Raw genomic sequence first — 22,335 nt, 5'->3', positions numbered from 1 at the left:
AATGTAAAGGCTTGATCTCGTTACTCAGTTCACAGTAACTGGCACGAAGAAGGAAAGTTGTACAAAGTACACAGAACTTTCCTTTTTAGTATTTTTACTGCCCTATTTAAATAATTTTTGGTGTTCATAGTTAAAAAAAGGGGGGGAGTGAGGAATGAACAACATACATTCTTTCAGTTCTTATCTTTAAATTGCTGTAGCTTTTAAATTTCTTTCTGTTTCTCTTTTCCTCACATATTGAATTACAAAAGCTTCTTTAGTTCTTATGCACCTAGAATTTGTTTGCATTGGGAACAATTTTAAAAATGTGAAGGCTGCAGGTTATGTACCAATGGCACTTACCAGTTTCATTGGCAAAAACCAGGCAGAGAGCTGAGGGAGCACCAGAAAAGCATGGGTAGCTGAGTAAAGTGACACAGGTAAAAATTAAAAATATGTCAGACTGAAAAAGAACCACCCAAATCAAACCTTTTTTTTGCAGTCACAGGATACAATGTAGCAGCCCCTAAGATAATGAAGGATCTCAGCTGTCTTCCTCAAAGTTTCTTTCCTAAAGGCAACCTAATACCATTTGCAATCTTTTAAGACAGCAAGTACAGATGGTGACTATCAAATTAAAAGTTCTTTTTAGTAGATAATGCAACAGCAGGCGATTACCCCAAAAGGCAAAGTGACAAATGCACTGTTTTTTGGTGAAATTAGACATTTTATCTACTGCATAAACCACACATTTTATCTAGCAACTACTTTCATGTACTGTAGCTGCCTAGTAAGAGCCAAAAACCTGGAAACCTGTCAAGCAATCTTATTAACAGGCACATGCCCCAGGTGTGACAGCAGCTGTGTCTAACTCAAATTTCACTGCAGTCACACTGTTTCAGAGAGCTCATGTTCCTGTTGCTGAAAATGTTGTTTCATTGATGTACTGTATCGTCATATCTTACCACACTACCCTTCTTGACATAAGCAAAAAGTTGCAAAGGAATGAGTAGTAAGATCGTAGTAAGCTCTAAATGCAACTTCACAACTCTAAGGTAATTTCAAGCAGATGCACATGTGAAAGTTAAAAGACAAAAGGAAATCCATAATTTATTATTTCAGATATCAACTGCTAATTTTTTCTTGACTAGAGACACCAAAAGTTTGGCATTCAAAACCTCCAAACCTGAAGCTTCTACAGTAAGCTTCTAATTCACTTATGTAAACTATTTCAGTATTTTATTTTCTTTATCCTGTGACAGTAACAGCTGCTCGAGTGAAGTTTTGGGGCTTGGAATTATTTTCAAATAATGAATGAACCAATCTGAAGTTATCCCCAAAAAAACCAATAAGCAGCAACTCCTAAAAATATCAGTTAATTTTGATAATTTAATATGCCATATGTAGTCATCCAAACATCTTACTCAATACTGTTATGTACAAAAACCACTGAAAATAAAAAAAGAATTTAAGTGTTATCTTTCAAATGTAAAGTGCAATAAACAGAGACAATGTTTTTGTAAGAACATGACATTTCTATTAAATTCACTGGCTATATAAGCCTAACAGGTATACTGCCTACACTAAAGTGAATGAGAATTTTATTTTTTGTTTAATTTTGAATAAGCCTGGTAGTTGAGAAATAAAATTTTACTGCCACCATAATTATGGTACATACATCCAAAAATGCATAGCACAATTGTTTTCATAATTTTCAGTTTTATCGACTTTAACAAAGTAGAGCAACAGTAAGATCCATAAAGTTAAAAAAAAAAATGAACACCATAAAACCTCGTATCAAGTAAGTGTGCACAAACCAGCCATCCTGAATCGCTTTCTCCAGAATTCTGATGCCTTTCCAAAGATGTCATTTACCCCCAACAAACATTCTTCCTTTACAGTACTGAATGGATTTTCTGGTACAAGATTTACATTTATGATCTTTCATGCATTACATATTCACAATTTGGAAAGAAATGGAAGGCCCTCGTACATGTCAGCCTTTAATCTTATCCAGTCCTGAAGTCTCTGTAAAGTTGTTTTTTCTTGCGTTAATATTTTTGCGGCTTTTCTCAGTTTTTCTTCATTTCGTTCTAAGTAACGAATTCCATCTGTCTGCAGCTGATTGAGTTTCTCTTTACGACTTTCATCCAGAGGTATGTCTTCATTCATAAGAGGGTTAAATCTGAAATAAGTATCTGGAGGTAACAGTGCATCCAGCATGGTGTGAACTTCTGTATGGAGAACAAACGAAGGGAATAGTTACACTTATACCAGGCAGACAAATCATCCTCCAGTGTCTGAACAAGTGCTCTGGAGTGACACAGCAAGTGTAAATATCTGCTGCTTTGCTGAGTAAATGTTTTTCCACCATTGCCTTACCAAAACCCCTTTCTCATTAGAAGGTTTGCAAATGACCCTGTAACTCTGTTTACTCTGGAAAAGCTTCATCATTTATTCTAAGACAACTTCAGTGGTATGACAATTAAGAAGGTTTTGCAGCTATCCAGGTTTTTAATTACACGTACTTTCCATTCCTCTGCAAATGAGAGTGCATTCTGAAACATAACTTAGGTACTCCCATTCAGGACATCCATGATTTGTTGCACCCAGTACTAATGGAAGTAGGTATTATGAAACGGAGAGCTATATATTCTTCTCTAATCTCAAGGACCGCAGTAAAAAATATATAGTTTTAAAGCTTTCTTTTGAGAGCAACTAATTATTTTCTAATTTATTACTACAGATTTTGGGTTTGAATTTAACATTCATTTAATAGAAAACATTCACATTAAATTATAACAGTTCAGTTAACTAGTGCAATAATAAACTATATAACGTATTTGTATGTTCCTTTCTTCCTTTTCTCCTTTATTTATAACCTATTTTCCCTCTCCTTTTAGATCTCTTTTCTATTTGTTGGCTCCCTTGGAATTCCATTTCCATTACTTCTTTCATCTTTCATTCTCTTTCATTTCCATCTTCTTTGCATTCTTACCAGGCTTCTCCCTTCTTTTACTGTTATATAAGAATTCTGAAGTGAAAAACCATCATGGGTAAGACCACAGCAGAAGATTCTTGTTAACATCAAATCTTCTCTGCTTGGTCCCTCCTCCTGTAAATTCCTCAGCTGTGTCCCTGTTCTTGTCTCACCACATCCAGTCCTTCTTGCCTTATTTAACATTCTTCTCTTTTTCCTTCATAATATAACTTCCCATTTGCTCAAATGTACTCTTCCTTCTTTCCATTTCCTCTCCTTTGGTCTCCACAACAAACTTCCCTTTCCTTCTTTCCCCCAAATTTCTTGCCTGATTTTTCTGCTGCAATTAAACTGTTTCTTCCCTTAATAGAATGTTTCTCCTTCCCACAATTCCCACTGCCTTTCCACAACTGTGCAAAAAACAGACGTGGCCCAAAATGTAGCTTTTTCTTACCAATGATAGTTGACAGAGATCATGCAGCAAGGGATCTAGACTGTAAGAGTACTTCTTGATCCCTAGTTTTTTAAAGTACCAGGTCCCTTTCTAAGAGGAAAAAAGCATCTGCATAATCAGTATTTCCTCAGTTTATAAAAACAAAACTGATGGAAACTGCTAGTGACAGAGTTCCAGTGTACTCCTATCCTAGGAACAGAGTTTATTTTGCTAAATACATGCCTGGCTCCTCCTGACAGCAATGGAAGTCATGATCTTGGGCAGATATGGTCTAGCCCTTGGAAAACTACATGCTAAAATGCTAAAAACATATAGAAAAGAACAGAACTAAAATACTTTTTCTGAAGCTGTTGAAAACCAATCAGTGTTCTATATTAACTATTCAGCATTTCTGTTTATGGAAAAAAACAAATCAAGAAAACATTTTTCTACTGAAATGAATTCCTGAGTACGCCTTTAACGTGAAACACAAGTAAGAACATATCACTTTGTATAAATCCCGTTGGATTATCATTGTTATTCTGAATAAATTTTAAGTTATCTTTTATCTTTAGTATACCTATGGCATCAACCTCATATTAACAGTTGAGAACTCAAACTAAAAGAGCTTACAAGAACATAGTGAAGATGAAGACTTACAGAGATAAGGCTAAGAAACGCGTTCATATTATCACCTCCACAAAAGCTGTAATACTGGTACTAAACCACCAACTGCACATAATGAGTTATGGAGAGACGTGTTTCGAGTAGTTTTGATGGGGTGGGGGGGAGAGGAGAAGGAGAAAGACAAAAGGTTGCAGATTGCTCTCTGAACTGAAACTATTACTCTAAGAAACATCAAAAGCTGAAAACAGTCACAATACAAATGTGTCTTAAGACACCGACCTTCTGTATCAGTTGCGCTGCTGATAACATTTGTGAGTTTGGCTTTCAGACTGGTGTATGTAACATTTGTCTTTCCCTCGCTTTCGTAGCGACCGGTGCCCAGCGATATGAGACACTGCAAGGGAACACTTGGCCAAAGACACTTGCACTCATGAACTGCCAGTGCAGAAGGATTATTTAGAAGCAGACCTCCATCCTGTAAATTAAAAATAAATACAGATGTTAGTACTATATATAACATATGGTCATAAAAAACCTGTGACTATAAACCAAACTAGCATAATGCTAATACACAAAAATCAATTAAATCAAACAAGCATTAATTTCTATCTTTGGTGCAACTGTTCTGTTTGTGCCACGCAGCAGCTGCTGTCAGAGCAGCACCTGGGTCTGTGGTCAGTTTTGCTCTTCTGAGTATGGCATAGGAGAGGTAGGCTGAAACAGCAGCATTCCCTGGAGTATCTGAAGTTATGACTTCATCTTCTGAAGACCTTTTAGGTAAGACAGATATGCATACTGACAACTTTTTAAACAATCAAAAAGTCCGCATCCTAAAATGTTTATTACTGGTGTTACAAGGATATATTCTGTAACAAAATCTAGTCACTACCTGCAGATTCTAAAATTAAAAAAAAAAATCACAAGAGCTAAGCTTGGCCAAAGCTACTTTATAAGCACAGTCATTAGATAGGATGCTACAGCCTGGATTGAAGACTTGGAAAATCTACAGAATCATTTAGGTTGGAAAGGCCCTACTGTGCTTTCCTGGTCCAACACCCCTGCTCGAACAGGGTCACCTCAAGCACATTGCCCCGGGCGACATCCAGTTGGGTGTCAGAGTATCTTCACAAACAGAGACTCCAAAACCAATCTGGGCAACCTGTTCCACTGTTTGACCACCCTCACTGTAAAATCTTTTATTGTGTTCAGGTAGAATTTCATGCATTTTAATTTGTGCCACTGTCTTTTGTCCTGCCAGTGGGCACTGCTAAGAAGAGCACTGCTCTCATCTTCATTCCCTCCCATCCTTTATTTGTACAAATTGATAAGATCCCCCTGATCCTTCTCTTCTCCAGGCTGAACAGTCCCAGCTCTCTCAGTCTCTCCTCATATGAGAGATGCTCCAGTCCCTTCATCATCTTTATGGCCCCGTGCTGGACTCGCTCCAGCATGCTCATGTCTCTCTTGTACTGGGAAACTGGACACAGTACACCAGATGTGGTCTCAGCAGTGCAGAGAGAAAGAAGCACCTCCCTTGACCTGCTGGCCACACTGTTTTTAATGCAGCCCAGGGTGCTGTTGGCCTTTTTTGCCACAAGGGTGCATTGCTGGCTCACATTCAGCTTGTTGTCCACTAGGACCCCAAGGTCCTTCTCTGCCAAGCTGCTTTGCAACCACTCAGTCCCAGCGTGGGTTGGTGCATGGGGTTTCTCCTCCCTAGATGCACAACTCTGCCTTTCCCCGTGCTGAACTTCATGAGAATTCTCCAGCCTGTTGAGGTCTCCCTGAGTGCTGGCCCAACCATCTGGTGTACCAGCCATTCCTCCCAGGTTTGTTCAATCTGTGAACTTCCTGCAGGTGCACTCTGTCCCATCACCTAGGTCATTAATGAAGGTGTTAACTAATATTTGCCCCAGTATTGACCTTAGGGGGTACACCTCTAGTGATTTGCTTCCAAATGAACTTTGTGACACTGATCACAACTCTCTGGGCCTGGTCATTCAGGTAGTTTGCCATCCACCTCACTGTCTGCTTATCTATGACATTATGGGAGGTAAGTGTGAAAGGCTTTACTAAAGTTGAGGTAAACAACATCCACTGCTTTCCATTTGTACAATAAGCTAGTCACCTCATTGTAGAAGACTACCAGGTTGGTCAATCATGAGTTCCTCTTTGTAAATCCATGATAACTACTCATGATCACCTTCTTTTTGTCCATCATGACTTTAGAAATCCTTTTCAGGAGGATTTCCTCCATCACCTCCCAAGGGATTAGGCTGAGGCCAACTAGCCTGTAGTTCCCCAGAGCTTTCTTGTCCTTCCTGAAGATAGGAATGATATTTGCTCTCCCAACCTCTCCCATAGTGATCATGAATCACCATGATCATTTAATCAAGAGTCACTTTGCAATGGCATCAGCCAGCTCCATCAGCACTCATGGGTGCAACCCATCAGGCCCTATGAAGTTCTGTATGTCCAGTTTTTTTAACTGCTCCCTGACCTGGTTCTCCTCCATCAACTGCAAGTCCTCCTTGCACCAGACTTTCCCTCTAGCTTCAGGGGCCTGGGATTCCTGAAAGCTGTTTTTACTGGTAAAAACTGAAAAAAAGGCAGCATTACACATCTCTGCCTTTTCCATATCATTTGTCACCAGCTCCCCAGCCCCATTCAGTAGCAGGCCTGTGTTTTCCTTACTCTTCCTTTTGCTGCTTATGTACTTGTAGAATTCTTTGTTGTTGTCCTTCACATCTCTCTCCAGATTCAACTCCAGGCCAGCTTTTGCTTTCCTAACTCCATCTCTGCAAACTGGAGAGGAGCTCTATAAGTCCTCCTGGGTCACCTGCCCCTGCTTCCTTTTTATGTCTGAGTTCAGTTAGGACTTCCTTGTTCATCCATGACTGCCACCTTTGCTTGATTTCCTACTTGTTGGGATGGTCCTTTCTTGAGCTTGAAGGAAGCAATCACTGAGCATCGGCCAGCTCTCCTGGACACCTCCTCTCTTCAAGGCCATAGCCCATGGGATTCTTCCCAGCAGAACTCTAAAGAGGATGAAGTCTGCTCTCCTGAAAGTAGTCTTGCTTTCTTCCCTTCTCCCTTCTCTTAGGATCTTGAACTCCATCATCTCATAGTCACTGCAGCCAAAGCTTGCTTTAACTTTCATGTCCCTGACTAGTTCTTTATTGTTCATAAACATCAGGTCCAGCAAAGCACCTTTCCTTGTTGGCTCCTCCATCAACTGTGCCAGGAAGTTGTCAGCAATGCACTTGAGAAATCGCCTAGGTTGCTTGAGCTCTTCTGTATTGTCCTTTCATCAGGTATCAGGATGATTTAAGTCCCCCCCAAGGACCGGGCCCTGGGAACACGAGGCTTCTTTAAGTTGTCTGAAGATGAGAATTTAGCCCAAGACTAATAGGAACAAAGCCTACTCTCACAAGTCTGAAAGTGAGGAGAGACATCTTTTGCTAGCAACATGTCAAAAGCTTAGGTGGTGAGGCTGGGATAAAATGCTTTAGTAAGAATCAGTATGACTGACAGTAAGTCTGAGAAGCGGACAAGAAGATTTTTATCTAGCAAGTCTCAAAAAGTATGTTCACCACTTCTTGGAAGCAAAATGATCTTCTCTCCAACTAAAAAACAGATTACTTTGCATTTAACAGGACTTTACATATTGGGAATGTCTTAAAAAAAAAAGCAGTTAGAGGCAAAACTTAAGCTGAAAACATTATCGATAGCAGAGATGAGTATCTTTATAGCCATTCAAAATCTATACCAAGAAACCATGTAAAATATAAAAGAAACAGAATATTGACTACAATAAGCATTATGCAAAAGCTGCCTGAACTCCCTATATCTTATACCTGACCATCACAAGAACAATTAAAAAAAGCAACTCTACCCAGGAAGAGCTTAGAATAAAAAAAAATGGTGTTGATAAATATTTTGCAGAAACTCCTTTTAACTACAGCTGTGCTAGATAAGTAAGTAAAAACAGGATTACTGAGCTTAGTTTTTTGATTTTTTTTTTTTTAATTAAGCTTTCATTTCAACCTACAAAAAGCTCTTTGAACTCTTTCTGGATACTGTCCGCTTCGCTCAAAACACTGCTAAAATCAATCGTCTCTTCAGTGCCTATTATCCTTTGCTTATGTTTAAATTAGCTTCTACACATAAAACTAAATACAAGGATGTTTTTGTCCTTGATATAATTCCCCATGACTCTTAATCATATGATTTAATGATTTAATCATTTTAATGATTTTTAATTGTAATAGCTACCTTTGTGGAGCTTGCTTTTTTCTTTAAATCCTAGATTAAAAACATGCTTACCAAACAATTTCTACTGATCTTACAATATAATTTAATTCAACATGATTGCTTCACCATGGGAAAATAAGTGTTATCAAAAATTATTATATAATACTAGAATACTACAATATTTTTGTAATATTGACAAATAAAGGATCAAAGGAAGGTAAAGTACACATACCTAAACATATCAAACGTGTACTGTGATGATACCAACAGCTTTGTGTAATGATTTCCATATTTAAGCATTCTCCAATTTAGGTTTATTGAAATGACACTAAGCATCTATTCCTCATAATTTTAAATTTTGAGACCTTTCACATAACTTCTAGCATTTATATAGATACATGTCATTTTTAAAAAGTTAGAAGTAGGACTCAATAAGGAAAGCAATTGATTTTTTTTTCCCCCTCCAAACAGATTATGGTTGATAATGATGACATCCTGATCAATACTGTGCTTCAAATCAGCTCATTCTGTTAAACAAAGATATTCATCATACTGCTCTTTTGCTTACAATGATCAACTACTGAAGCAGTGAACAACATTATTAGTTAAATCGGACTATTAAGGACTCAGTGAAGAAAATACTGCAATAATTTAATTCTGCAGCTCCAGAAACCTTAGAGCTAATTACGTCAAAGGCTGAAATTCTTGTGGAAAAATATTTTACAAGCTTTAAAATTAGTTGCAATGATTTCACATGTATGTGAATCCTAAAAAAAAATGTAAACCACAAAGGATTTTCCACTTCTAATATTACATAATAGAAACTAACCTTTCTGATTCTGAATAATTCCTCTATCGTCATAAAACTGAACAAAAGTCCTTCCTGAGAAATATATTAAACTAGCAATACAGAAATATGAAAGCCAGATCTACATTTTTAAGAAAGTAATTTTAAGAAATGATGACATATCCTCCTTTATGCTTGTCTTTGAGACACTGGAATACAATTCCAAGTGACTGATTCCATAGTTTCATACATAATATATACTGAGATCACAAGAATCTTCACTGATCCTTGCTTGGAATTCCTATGTATTTAGTCTGTCAATTTGATTTGGAGAAATTCTAAATTCGGTATCTTAATTTTTTTTCCCCTAATTCTGCTGAAGTTATTCTATAGTAATATTATAAAAAGCAATCTAAATTATCTATAGTTTATCAATTAAAATATTTTTACTGTAAGCACTCAGCTTTAAAGAGATGTTTATAAAAATACACTAACCAAAATACAATATAACGAAAAGACTGAATGATTGCTAGTCGTATGGAATGTCTTGGCCACTAACACAATCGCTTTCTCTTCCATATGAGCTTTTATGGGCTTTATTGCCACTCCAGAGTTTTGTGCAGTTGAAAAGCTGGAAGTAAACAATGCAAATTTATCTGATTTATGGGTACAGAGATGCCTGTTGGCCAAAACCTGAATTCTTGTTTATCTCTATTTCCAGAATGAGGTCATTCATTTTATGAGTTCATTCAATTTCAAATGTTCCATTTTCTTGGTACAATCTCTTGTCTTTGATCCACCTCTCAATTTTAAATTTAAATTTTTCAGTTAGAATGATGGTAGAATTAGGATCTTGCCATTCTGCAGGAGGGAAGAATGTCAAACCAAGAATAGTAGTAATCCTGAAGCAAAAGTTTAACCTGAACAATTAAATTTACTGATCCAGGCCATGGACTGAAAGACATCCATAGCTGGGGAACAAACAAAAGCCAACACCAGTGCAATACTTTTTAGAAATACAGCAAAGTGGATAGTTGTGATGTGCTATGGGGAAAAATATGACAATCACTGAAAAGATTAGGGAAACTAGGAGTACTAGTGACAAGCTGCACCTCATACTCTATGGAACGACTGTGGGGAAGTTCCTTGTGTCTGACTTTCAATATAAAATTGTATTTACACAACAATGCATTTTAGAATGATTGCAAGTATAGTGATCAAATGCCAACATTAGAGAGATGTGCAAAATACACTGACAGAATGCAGCCTTCAAAGTGTATGAATATTGTTGCATTCTTTGTGCCCATTATCTATTATATGGAATATATTTTCAGAACATAATTTATAATTGAAAAGCATAGATTTCATGCCCCCATACTGGCATAGCACAATTCTGATCTCCTAAAGCCTTCATATAAACAAAATAATGCAAACTAAAAAGGACCTTTATACCACATACAATGGTGTAAAAATCTTGTTGATATAAAGTAGTATTTCAAATTATACTATAAGCTTCAGATGCAATTTGAATTCTACAAAGCAATGTTGATTTTATGAGCAGCCCGAAACCTTTTCAGTTCCTCATAAATTTATCAGTTGTTTTTTGACAAACTGGAATATCTTCAAATGTCCCTCCTTTCATCTATATTATTAGATATATTGCTATGGTATGGTACTGTCTGCGTGCACACAGGAAAAGAGAAACAATATGAATAGTCTGTTAGATAAACTACTAGATTATCAACATACACTTGGGCTATAAGCAAAACCAGTAGGTCAAGTGAAGTGATTGTCCCCTTTTATTCAGTGCTCGTGAGGTCAAACTGGGAATACTGTGTACAGTTTTGGAGACCCAGTTACAAGGCACTGAAAAACTGAAATACGTAAAGATGGCTGAAGGACGTAACATATGAGAAGAGATGCAGGAAACTGGGTTTACTTAACCTGGAAAAAGAGAAAGCCAAGGAGGAATCCAATCACAGTTTTCCACTACCTAAAGGGGGACAAGACACAGCCAGACTCTTTCAAAGAGTGCACAGTAAGAACCAGAGAAGCTGTGGAATCTCCATCCTTGGATATTTTCAAAAGTCAACTGGGTAAGGTCTTGAGCAAACTGACTGAATTTTGAGGTTTATCCTGCTTTGAACTGAAGGCTGGACCAGATGACCTCCTAAGGCTCTGTCCTCCTCCAATTTTCTTAGGATTCTACTCTATTTAAAGAAATACTGTATGAGTTATAGATACATGTTATTCCAGCTGTAAAATGAAATTACTTTTTAAAAGCCAATCTTATTAGAAATTGAACTTTGTCAGTCCAGGTTAAGTCTCGTGGAAAATTCAAACATGCATTTTCCATAGGCAACTCATACCTTGGAATGTGTAACCAAAAGGGTAACTTACAGGAACTCTCCAAATGACTAAATTGCTGACCAACACCCACAAAAATGTGCAACTGTCCCGAGCTCTGACTCAGGACTTGGTGTTGGGCAGAGGGCCAGAGTAGACCCCTCATTCTCTCTGTTCTCCCATTCTTAGATTGTCTGGCCTTCCCTACATTTCACCATCTCTTCTCATTTAGCTAGTTCTCAATCCAATTGCAAACTCTTTTTCACTTCCCAAACGTATGTGAGTCACCCCTTCCCTTTTGCATTCTTCTGTGCTTCTATGGTCAGCACATTGGCAAGTACCACACACTGCTTCATATTCTGAACTTTGCAAAACCACTCCACACTTGAGTCAACTTAATTTGCTGGCAGTACACTGAACACAAAGGGCCATCCTAGGAATGTTAATGCAACTAAGTGCTGAAAAGGGGTTTAGAACTCTCCTCACATCATGCAGGTAAACAGCAAGAAGGCTTTTTTAAACATTTCTAATAAAAATATGGAAGTAATCAAATAAATTAATCTTAAAATGGAGCTTAATACATATAAACCCAAGCTTGTTAGTGATAGCAAAGCAGTCTCCCAGTCCCTGAGTTCATTACTTTCAGTCTTTTGCCAAAGGCTTTCCAAGTGGTAAATATCCAATTGTTATGTTCTGTTTAATATTTTATCAGCTAATTCCCAAGTGGACTCAATGAAAAGTTTTTTTTAATACAGATTTTTCAAAAAACCCATATTTTTAAGGCTTGCTAGTTGTTAGCCTGAAGTTTAAAGCTATAGCTCATATTTTCCGTAAGTTTTCTGATAGTTGCAAAACAGTCAGGGAAGGCTCCCTCATGATTTGACTAACAGATCATAAATTATTTAAAGCAGGAAAAATGCACCTTTTGTAGGCATATGCTCCAATGAAAACTCTCTGGTGAAGATACCCTGCTTGCCCAGTTCTAGGGATAAAGAAAGGCCTGGTTAAACATTATGAAATAGATGGGGGCAAATTCTACAATCAGAAGGAAAAAGTCTCAATGCAAGCAAACGTTCCAGACCACTTGGGAGCCTCACAGCACAGAGCCTTCTGAAAATCTTGTCCCATTGAAATAATTATTGTGAATGTGACTTTATGTATATATTTAAGTCAAAATTTTAGAAACCGTTACTTAAAATTAAGATGTTGGGAAAAAAAAATCAGTTTGAACTATACTCTACCATAGGCAGTTGTTTCTAACAAGTTCAGAATACTCTGTACATTCATAGGCTATCATTGCATTTCCTAATTTTGTCAGACTCAAGTTGTGCCTCGTAATTGTTCTGCGTAACATCCTGTGCGCTGCACAGTTGCGCTTAAATGATCCTAAACTTTGTGAAGAAAATAATCTAGAAGTGGATGAAGGATGTATAACTTAAGAAAGCCAAATCTGATATTTGGAAGCTGAGTTTGTTGGCTCCATAGTAACCATTTCACCTCACTGCCCATGCAGACATGCTTTGCATTTTAGTTCACTTTTAGAGACTTGCTCTGTTTACTTTCATGGTCTTTGTGAAAAAGTGGAGGCAGAATTAATGCAAAGTTATCACACGCTAGGACAAGACAGGTTAAGATTCTGAAAGGACTTTTGAAAAGTATTTTTCAAATTTTATGTTTAAAGTCAACATCAAGATAATAAACATGCAGATTAAGGATAGGACTTACTGCTTTAAATGAGGAGTTTGAAGAGTTGCTGCACTGTTACAAGAGGTTACTACTTAGAAAAATTAAAATAACTACTCAAAACATTTACTGTAGTTTCTGTAAGTAAAATAGGTACGCCTTGCCCAATTGTTCTGTAAAGTCACCTCATTACATTTACATAAGTAGCAGCAAATGTCCTCAGAGTAGAAAACAGGAGAGTTATTTAACTACCTTTAAGATCTACTCATACAGGTAACTTCAAGATTCACATCCTGACCTAGTCCTCTCATTGCACTGGGCACCCAGTGTCATTATGAGAATGTTGGTATATTCACATATAAAGCTGTAAGGTTTGCTCAGTCAGACATCACTGGGATACCAAATTACAGTTTTTAATATACACTTTGTGAAAAAGGAATCTATCCATTCAGATTTAACTGTGCAATAAACTAGCCACTATAGCATTCAGCATAAATATATTCTCCTCCATATAAAGGTTACATGATCACCCTGTTCTGTTACACATACACAAACTCCATTTGAAATACTACATTAGTTACGGCTCTCCTCTGGTGAGTTATCAGTCACTCTGGTGACAGTACTACTGAGGATGTAACTGCGGAAGAAGGGCTTCCAGCAAGTACAGGAAATCTTTAGTCCTTGTACAAACTATTTTGACTCCATAAAATACATAGTGTTTTACAAACGTGAGACAGTACAGAAGTAGAATTGTTTCCTCTTTATCTTGCTGACAGCAATGTATGGCGGTGACTTTCTAACAAATCTCTAAAATGTACAGTGCACTAGAACAATTTCTTTTAGCTACATTCTAATGGTGGGTCTGATCTACTTTGCTGCATGAGAGATGAGTGAAAAAAAGATTTAATAAATTAGATAATTTTCTATGAAACATAATGACCTATGGTTATCCCTCTATACAAATATTTCATGCAATTTATTCAGAAATATTCACCCCTGCTTGATAATCATGCTAACAGAGATGCTATCGGGTCAACTACATACAATTTATGATGTATTGTGCACTATGCTGATTCCCAACAGAGGCCTTAATTGGTGACAGGTACTAATGCAATCCTCCTGTACACCAAATTCCTAACAATTTCAGAACAAACAGATTTGGTTACTTAAGGAGAGGCAGAGATGCTCCTTTAAGTTCTTAAAATGAAGGTCTTCTGCTCATTACTTTGTAAGGCTATCTCAAAATTAGAATTTCTTTTCAGACACTAGAAAAACAAACACTCTAGAACTGTGAAAACTAACTGCAGAAGTGTGCACTGAAAAAAGTGATTTGCCTTGAACTGGCTAGTGGAAAAATTCTTCAGAAAAATATTTGTACAAAAAATAAAAATTAAATGCATTTGTATTTATATTATTGAATGACATTAAAATTTCCATTACTGCTCTCTTTGACAGTTCAAAAAAAATCAGACAGTACATTAGCTGCATTTGTACTTCTACTACACCAGTTGCAAAAAGATAACACTTTATACTGAGATCACATTAAAGTAAAAAAAAAATCTAATAGTTTGAAAGTTTACTGAGAAGTTTCTTTTTCAGTACTGTTCTCTCATACAGTATTTATCTTTTTTCCTAAAAATTAGCAACACCATAATACACTGTTTGCATACACACAAACGTTGTATTAAATGCTTCTGAGAGCTATCAATATGATTGCTATTATAAGCTAAACATTTAATAATATTTTTTACATTATTTTACCCTACATTAGCCATGTTTGCTCTCGACATTTCTTCAGAATGAATGGTTGGCTGAGGTAGACTGCTAGGTGATTATCTTAAATTATTAACTCATCCCAGCTAGTCATTAATTCACAGAAAATGACCAGCTGCTCTGAAGACATTACTGAATTCATGTTTTTGTGTCAGATATGGAAAATGTACTCTTATACCGTATTGATGAAGAATTGCTAAATATTAGCAGACATCATGAAAGAAAGAATTATTGGGCAATAAAATATATTGTCATTAAAAGCACAAGCTGTGCACTGCAGATTTAATTACATGAATTCTGCAATGCACAACAGGACACATCACCAAAATAGTATTTTAATTTTGGTTCCCAAATGATGAATTGCCTGTAATATTACAAGTAAGGATCATAGTGTGCAACCTAAGAGAAAAAGCTGGCCTGTGACTGAATCTATATTGGCCCCAAACAAAGGCCTGAGCTCGGGTTCTCCCTATGATGTTTGTGAACCACAGGCAAGGTTCAAGAATACACAAAAACCCCCCCAACCCTAACAAACAAACAAAACCAACCAAAAAACCCCCATGGATCTCAATAAAACCCTTCTGGATTCAGATGACACTAGGGGGCTCAAGTCTAGAAAGTTTGTCCTTTCTGACAACATTTAACCTAGGAAGCATATAAAAAACTTTATTTGCTACAATGGGATATATTGGACTAAGGAGAAAACTCTACTACTTACACAAAAGAATCACATCACTACAAAACCTCCACAAGTGAGCAAGTATCCCAGATCCAGAGATAACCTAATCCTTATGAAAGCTGACCAAGTTAGATTGTCAAAATTTCAAAATCCTTTAAATTTCATTTTCCAAGTTAACAATGTAAATATTCTTAAGATTCAATATATTTTTACATCAATAACCTGATTAATATTATTAATATCACATTGAAATTAGTTTTGCTAACTAATTGGTCTATGCTTTCAGCTGTCAGTTTACTAAGGAATAGTAAAATGACAGGAAATTCAAAATGCTTTGAGAAAAGCATACAGAAGAGTATGAGGACTAGTAGCGACTCATAAGGAATCTAGGTGACATTACTGTATGTATCATTAATAAATGCTACTCAAAACTTGCTGGTCATTCATCTGTTTAAGAATTACAATAATGAGAATGTTCTAAGGTAACTCTACAGACAACATCTAAACCTAAATTTATTAGAGAGTCCACAAATTTGTTTTTATCTTCCAGACTATAATTTCAAACTGAAATTAGTTTGCATAAAAACCCCTTTTTTATAAAATTATGTAAGCTATGTAAATTTCTTAATACAATTTTATTCTTTATTTGTTGACTCAAACATTAGATTTCATTTCATTGCAACTGAAACAAAGCAGGTTCACAACTAAAGGATTTGATCTTAAAATGGGTAAAATTTAAGAAGCTTCTAATTTAGAAATGCTAATTTTGAATCTGGCATATCATTCAACTTTGCAGAATATGTCTTGGGTCATGCCAAAACACACTGAATAGTGCAGTTTCAAGAAAGACTACTCCAACTGCAGCAGGTGCAATGAAGGACCATTAGGATGATCAAGAGAACACAGAGCCTATTTTGCAAGATCGAGACAGACTGGCATATTTAGACAAAGAAAATAAAAAAGGGTATGAGTGCTTTCTATATACACATCGGAAGGGTAAATAGTACAAGAAGTTAATTAAACTAGAGAACATTACTGGCACAAGTGCAATTTGTACCCATTAGCTACGAATAGACTTAAAGCGTAAAAATCAGAAATTTTCTAGTCCTAAGAAAAATGGAAAAATATCTTCTTGAAATAACCTTTTACAAGGGTAGCTACAGCAAAGACAGAATTACAGGTTTATGAACTACAGTCTATGATGCAGTTGGCAATGATGACAGAGGACTGAATTTGACCTGAGGGAAACGGTTTTGTTCTAAACTCCCTTATCCTTTTTCGTAAGGAAATATCAGCTGAAATAATTCTAAATTCTGTAGCCCAAAATCTAAAATATATCTGCTACTAAAAAGAGCAGTGTAAATACACTCCCAGTAAAATAAACATTGCAAGTTAAAGAGTCTTTGAAGAGATTGCGAACTGATTTGGGATTTGCAAAATTAACACTACAGATTCATCCTTGTATTGGAAGAGCAGCTCAGTACAGGAAATAGAGCTTAGACATTGTGCCCTATTCAACTAATGGGAATGCACTGGGTATTGAACTAATTATGCACATTTCGTATACATGGTGAAAATTATTCCTATCACAGTACTAAGACCTGTATCCATGAAGAGGCATTTTTCTAAACTACAATGCAGAAGGCAAATTGGAGGTTGGATGGTAGCTGACAAAGCATTAAGTGATTGTTTGCATTACGCACCAGGCGACTATCTGTCACAAAAAAGCTTTTCTTAAGGTAAGAGGTAACAGTATATCAATAGTGCCACTACATTCTTAGGCTTTTATGTGCAACAAATATCACAAGGCTATTTCATATGGAAATATGGCTTCATTCAAGTCAGTCTTAGAGAGATATACAACTTGGGAAAATAAAAATTACAAGCTATCAAGAATTGACAGTAAATTGTTCTTTTTGATCTCCGAAATAGTGGCCGGTAACATCAGATTTTGAGAGCAGTGAACCAGATTGTCTGTACAGAGGTTGCTGAAGTGACTCAGTTCTTAATTCTTCACTGTACCAGCCTCCTCTAATTTTACAAGATTTGTTTTGTAGCAAATATTAGCTGGTAAACAGCATCACTGAAGATATATGGACTCTGCAGTCTAAGCAAAAAAATAGTGAAATGTAATACAGCTCATTTGGGAGTGACACTTGTTTTTCTTTTTTAAATAATCACTCTGAAAGTTACATTAGCGAACCATCACTCTGAATAACTAGAGATAAACATTATAATGCATCCAAGTTAAATGCCTAAACAAAATATACTCTCAATTTCACTTCACTAAACAAATCTTCAATAACACCTCACTTAGCAAGTCCCTGCAGGGAAGGTTGCAAGCAGTCTGCTCTGCAAAATACTACTGGTGCAGTAAGCACAGCAATTTCACGAAGGCTGATAAACTGCATCATGCGTGTCCACCTTAAGAGCTGCTAACCAAACCTCTAGAATTCATAAGAGAAAAAGGAACACACACATCCATGTGGCTAACACATTCCAGTAAAATCCCTCTTCCTTAAACAGTCGGCGATGTTGCCTCCGAGGCTGTAGGAAAATGTGTATGGCAACAAGTAGACAGAGAAACAAAGAAATATTTGTTTCTATCATTGTGAGAACAAGATACACCTATTAAACCACAGTCTGTATAAGCTCTGGTGCATACTGATCACCGTGGCATATCCTAAGAATGAAAAGAACTCCAATGTGACCTATATTCTATGTCTTCTTAGAGCCTGGGAAGCACCCTTGAATCTAATTTTAAAAGCTACCGTGTAAAACCAATTAGGGTAGGATCCACTAAGCGAATCACTTTTGAAGGCCTCTCCTGTAACAAGCTACAAAGACGAAATGGCTTTACAGATTTACTGCCTAATAAAAGGAAGGGAAAAGTTTTAAAAATAAAAAAGGATAATACTCAGTTTCTTTATAATGAAGGTGAGACTTGAAATTTTAGTTACATCATATTAGTGCACTATACATATTTTTTTTTAATTTCTAGGTTGTATTCTCACCACACATCCTGTTACACTTGCATTATTAAAACTCCACTAACAGATTAGCTGCCAATTTAACTGCTTTAGTATCTGATCTTGCTCAAAGTAATTATGATTATTTGAACACTACTGTAACTCATCACCAGCATTTTAATGACTGGAATTGTAATGCAGCAATGAAATCATGGGAAGTTATCAAGAAAAAGGTGATCAAATCCTTTGTATTAAATTGATGACATTTTACTTTGAAAAAATCTGTGGCTTTGTTAAACTCGGCACCAACACACACACAAGAGCTCTGCTGCCCTTTTAATTAATCCTGTGGGACAAATTGAGTTTTCACTGTAAAACCTAGTAAATGAAGTGTGCATAATGATTTTGTTAAATCTTAAATTGCTCTTTTAATTAATTGGCAATTTCCTCAGCATACTGTACTGTCTACTAAAGTGACATTATTGAGTCCCCCAAATGCTTTTCACACTACAGGGGAAAAAAAAAAAAGAAAAAGGAATATGTAAAACAAACAATACTTCTCTGTGGGAAGTAGGAAAAAACAAATCACTGGTTGTAACAGGACTGGGGAGAGGTTGAGACCCCCAGTGATTCATAAATAGATTTTAATATTAAAAAGCTGACATGTGGCGATACAGCTTCTATATTGTAACATCATGACTTGGTTTCTCTTGACTTACACAGTTCCTGGAGAAGCATGTTACAGGGATTAAATCCCTTTGAATGTTAATGTGTTCCTCTTTTGAACCACAAAGAATATTAATCCTCCTCCCCTCATCTACCAACAGCTGCACTGTTTTTTCCTACTTGACACAGTGGAACCAGATAGCATGGCATGATTGACCTGAATGTAAATATTGCTATTTGTTTTTGAACTGCTTGCTTTTTGCAGTAATTTAACAAACCTGGCATCAGCTTATCTGCAGCACAAATAACAGTAAGTGTTCAGGCACCTAGAAATCTCTTTCTAAACAATTACATGAGAATTGTTTAGAAATTACTCTAAAAGTAATTTATTACCTTTTATTAATAAATTAACACACTTTACAATCCCCGCAAACATTTACAGTGACTAGTACAGGAAGTCAGACTGGAATGTTCCCAGAGAAAGGACATACATGTGTGTACACAAATACACACGCTTATATAAATATATGTATAATAGAAAAGCGAGGGTTAAAGCAAACAGTTACAGTTCAGTTCAGGCATGATTCCAGCATATATATATGTAGAGTCATGCATAAAATCTTTGTGAATTCATCTCAATTCTACACATAACTCTCATGCAACTAATTCATATAGTTTGCAAAAGGACTCAAATTTCAACAAAAGCTAGATAACATAAAACAAGAATACACAGGCTGACTATAAAACAAATCCACTAAATTTGTATTATCAAAATAACTATCTTCACACATGTGAAAAGTGCTAGGTCAGATAAACTGCCACAGCGCTTTCCATTCAGATTTAAACGTACAACTCACTGATAAGCCAATACAAAACCTGGTCTCCATATATAATCATAGAATGGTTTGGGTTGGAAGAGACCTCAAAGATCATCTAGTTCCAAGCCCCCTGCTGCGAGCAGGGACACCCTCCACTAGACCACGTTGCCCAAAGCCTCATCCAACCTGGCCTTCAACACTTCCAGGGAGGGGGCATCCACAACCTCTCTGGGCAACCTGTTCCAGTGCCTCACCACCCTCACAGTGAAGAATTTCTTTCTAACATCTAACCTAAATCGACCCACCTTCAGCTTGAACCCACTACCCCTTGTCCTGTCACTATACTCCCTGATAAACAGTCCCTCACCATCTTTCCTGTAGGCCCCTTCAGGTACTGGTAAGCCACAATTAGACCTCCCCGGAGCCTTCTCTTCTCCAGGCTGAACAACCCCAACTCTCTCAGCCTGTCCTCACAGGAGAGGTGCTCCATCACTCCAGCCAGCTTCGTGGCCCTCCTCTGGACTCGCTCCAACAGCTCCATGTCTCTCCTGTACTGGGACCCCCAGAGCTGGACGCAGTACTCCAGGTGAGGTCTCACAAGAGCAGAGTAGAGGGGCAGGATCACCTCCCCTGACCTGCTGGTCACGCTGCTTTTGATGCAGCCCAGGACATGGTTGGCTTTCTGGGCTGCAAGCACACACTGCCGGCTCATGTTGAGCTTCTCATCAATCAATACCCCCAAGTCCTTCTCCTCGGGGCTGCTTTCAATCCATTCCCCACCCAGCCTATAGTCGTGCTTGGGATTGCGCCGACCCACGTGCAGGACCTTCCACTTGGCCTTGTTGAACTTCATGCGGGTCGCACAGGCCCACCCCTCCAGCCTGTCAAGGTCCCTCTGGATGGCATCCCTTCCCTCCAATGTGTCAACCACACCACGCAGCTTGGTGTCGTCAGCAAACCTGCTGAGGGTGCACTCGATCCCACTGTCCATGTCACCCACCAAGATGTTAAACAGTGCTGGTCCCAGTACCGACCCCCGAGGAATGCAACTCATCACCGTTCTCCACTTGGACATTGAGCCATTGACCACAACTCTTTGAGTGCGACCATCTAGCCAACTCCTTATCCACCGAGTGGTCCGTCCATCGAATACATGTCTTTCCAATTTAGAGACAAGGATGTCGTGCGGGACAGTGTCAAATGCCTTGCACAAGTCCAGGTAGATGACGTCAGTTGCCCTGCCCTTATCCACCAACGCTGTAACCCCATCACAGAAGGCCACCAAATTTGTCAGGCACGATTTGCCCTTAGTGAAGCCGTGTTGGCTGTCACCAATCACCTCCTTATCTTCCATGTGCCTGAGCATAGTCTCCAGGAGGGTCTGCTCCATAATCCTGTCAGGTGTGGAGGTGAGACTGACTGGCCTGTAGTTCCCTGGGTCTTCCTTTTTCCCCTTCTTAAAAATGAGGGTTATGTTCCCCCTCTTCCAGTCAGCGGGAACTTCGCCGGACTGCCAGGACTTCTGAAATATGATGGAGAGTGGCCTGGCCACTTCATCCGCCAGTTCCCTCAAGACCCACAGAAGCAACTCATCAGGTCTCATGGACTTGTGCACCTTCAGGTTCCTGAGATATTCTCCAACCTGATCTTCTCCTACAGTGGGCGGTTCTGCATTCTCCCAGTCCCTGCCTTCTGTGACCTGGGCAGTGTGGCTCAAGCATTTGCCAGTGAAGACTGAGGCAAAGAAGTCATTGAGTACCTCAGCCTCCTCCATGTCCCAGGTAACCAGGTCACCCATTTCATTCCAGAGGGGACCCACATTTTCCCTCGTCCTCCTTTTCTCACTAACATACCTAGAGAAGCTTTTCTTGTTGTCCTTGACATCCCTGGCCAGACTAATTTCTGTCAGGGCTTTGGCTTTCCTAACCTGATCCCTGGCTGCTCAGACAGTTTCTCTGTATTCCTCCCAGGCTACCTGCCCTTGCTTCCACCCTCTGTAGGCTTCCTTTTTTTGTTTGACTTTGCCAAAGAACTCCTTGTTCATCCACGGGGGCCTCTTGGTGGTCTTGCTTGACTTCCTCTTTGTTGGGATGCATTGCTGCTGAGCTTGAAGGAGGTGACCCTTGAATATTAGCCAGCTGTCTTGGGCCCCTCTTCCTTCCAGGGCTTTGTCCCATGGTCTTCTACCAAGCGGATCCCTGAAGAGGCCAAAGTCTGCTCTCCTGAAGTCCAGGGCAGTGAGCTTGCTGTGCACCCTCCTCACTGCCCTGAGGATCCTGAATTCCACCATTTCGTGGTCACTGCAGCCAAGGCTGCCCTTGAGTTTCACATCCCCTACCAG

At 38.1% G+C, this 22,335-nt stretch overlaps 1 protein-coding gene across 6 annotated transcripts in view; it reads right to left on the bottom strand.

The window, feature by feature from the left end:
- Window positions 1-1,350: 1,350 nt before the first annotated feature.
- Window positions 1,351-22,335, bottom strand: part of PNPLA8 (patatin like domain 8, phospholipase A2) — a 45,899-nt gene continuing 24,914 nt past the window's right edge. For 4 of the 6 annotated variants that reach the window (XM_075744302.1, XM_075744317.1, XM_075744308.1 and 1 more), the window contains 3 exons: window positions 12,329-12,388; window positions 4,299-4,494; window positions 1,351-2,213 (listed from right to left, as the gene is read on the bottom strand). In XM_075744302.1, the coding sequence (XP_075600417.1) occupies window positions 1,939-2,213; window positions 4,299-4,494; window positions 12,329-12,388 (531 nt within the window). In that variant the 3' untranslated portion in view covers window positions 1,351-1,938. The remainder of the gene's footprint in view (window positions 2,214-4,298; window positions 4,495-12,328; window positions 12,389-22,335) is intronic. The other 2 variants (XM_075744333.1, XM_075744342.1) reach the window with 1 other exon arrangement.

The sequence above is a fragment of the Balearica regulorum genome, chromosome 1 (genome assembly GCF_011004875.1).
Source record: "Balearica regulorum gibbericeps isolate bBalReg1 chromosome 1, bBalReg1.pri, whole genome shotgun sequence".
In the NCBI taxonomy this organism is placed as follows: Eukaryota; Metazoa; Chordata; class Aves; order Gruiformes; family Gruidae; genus Balearica; species Balearica regulorum.
Note: the sequence above shows the minus strand (reverse complement) of the source record. Positions and strands in the feature narration are given on the sequence as shown.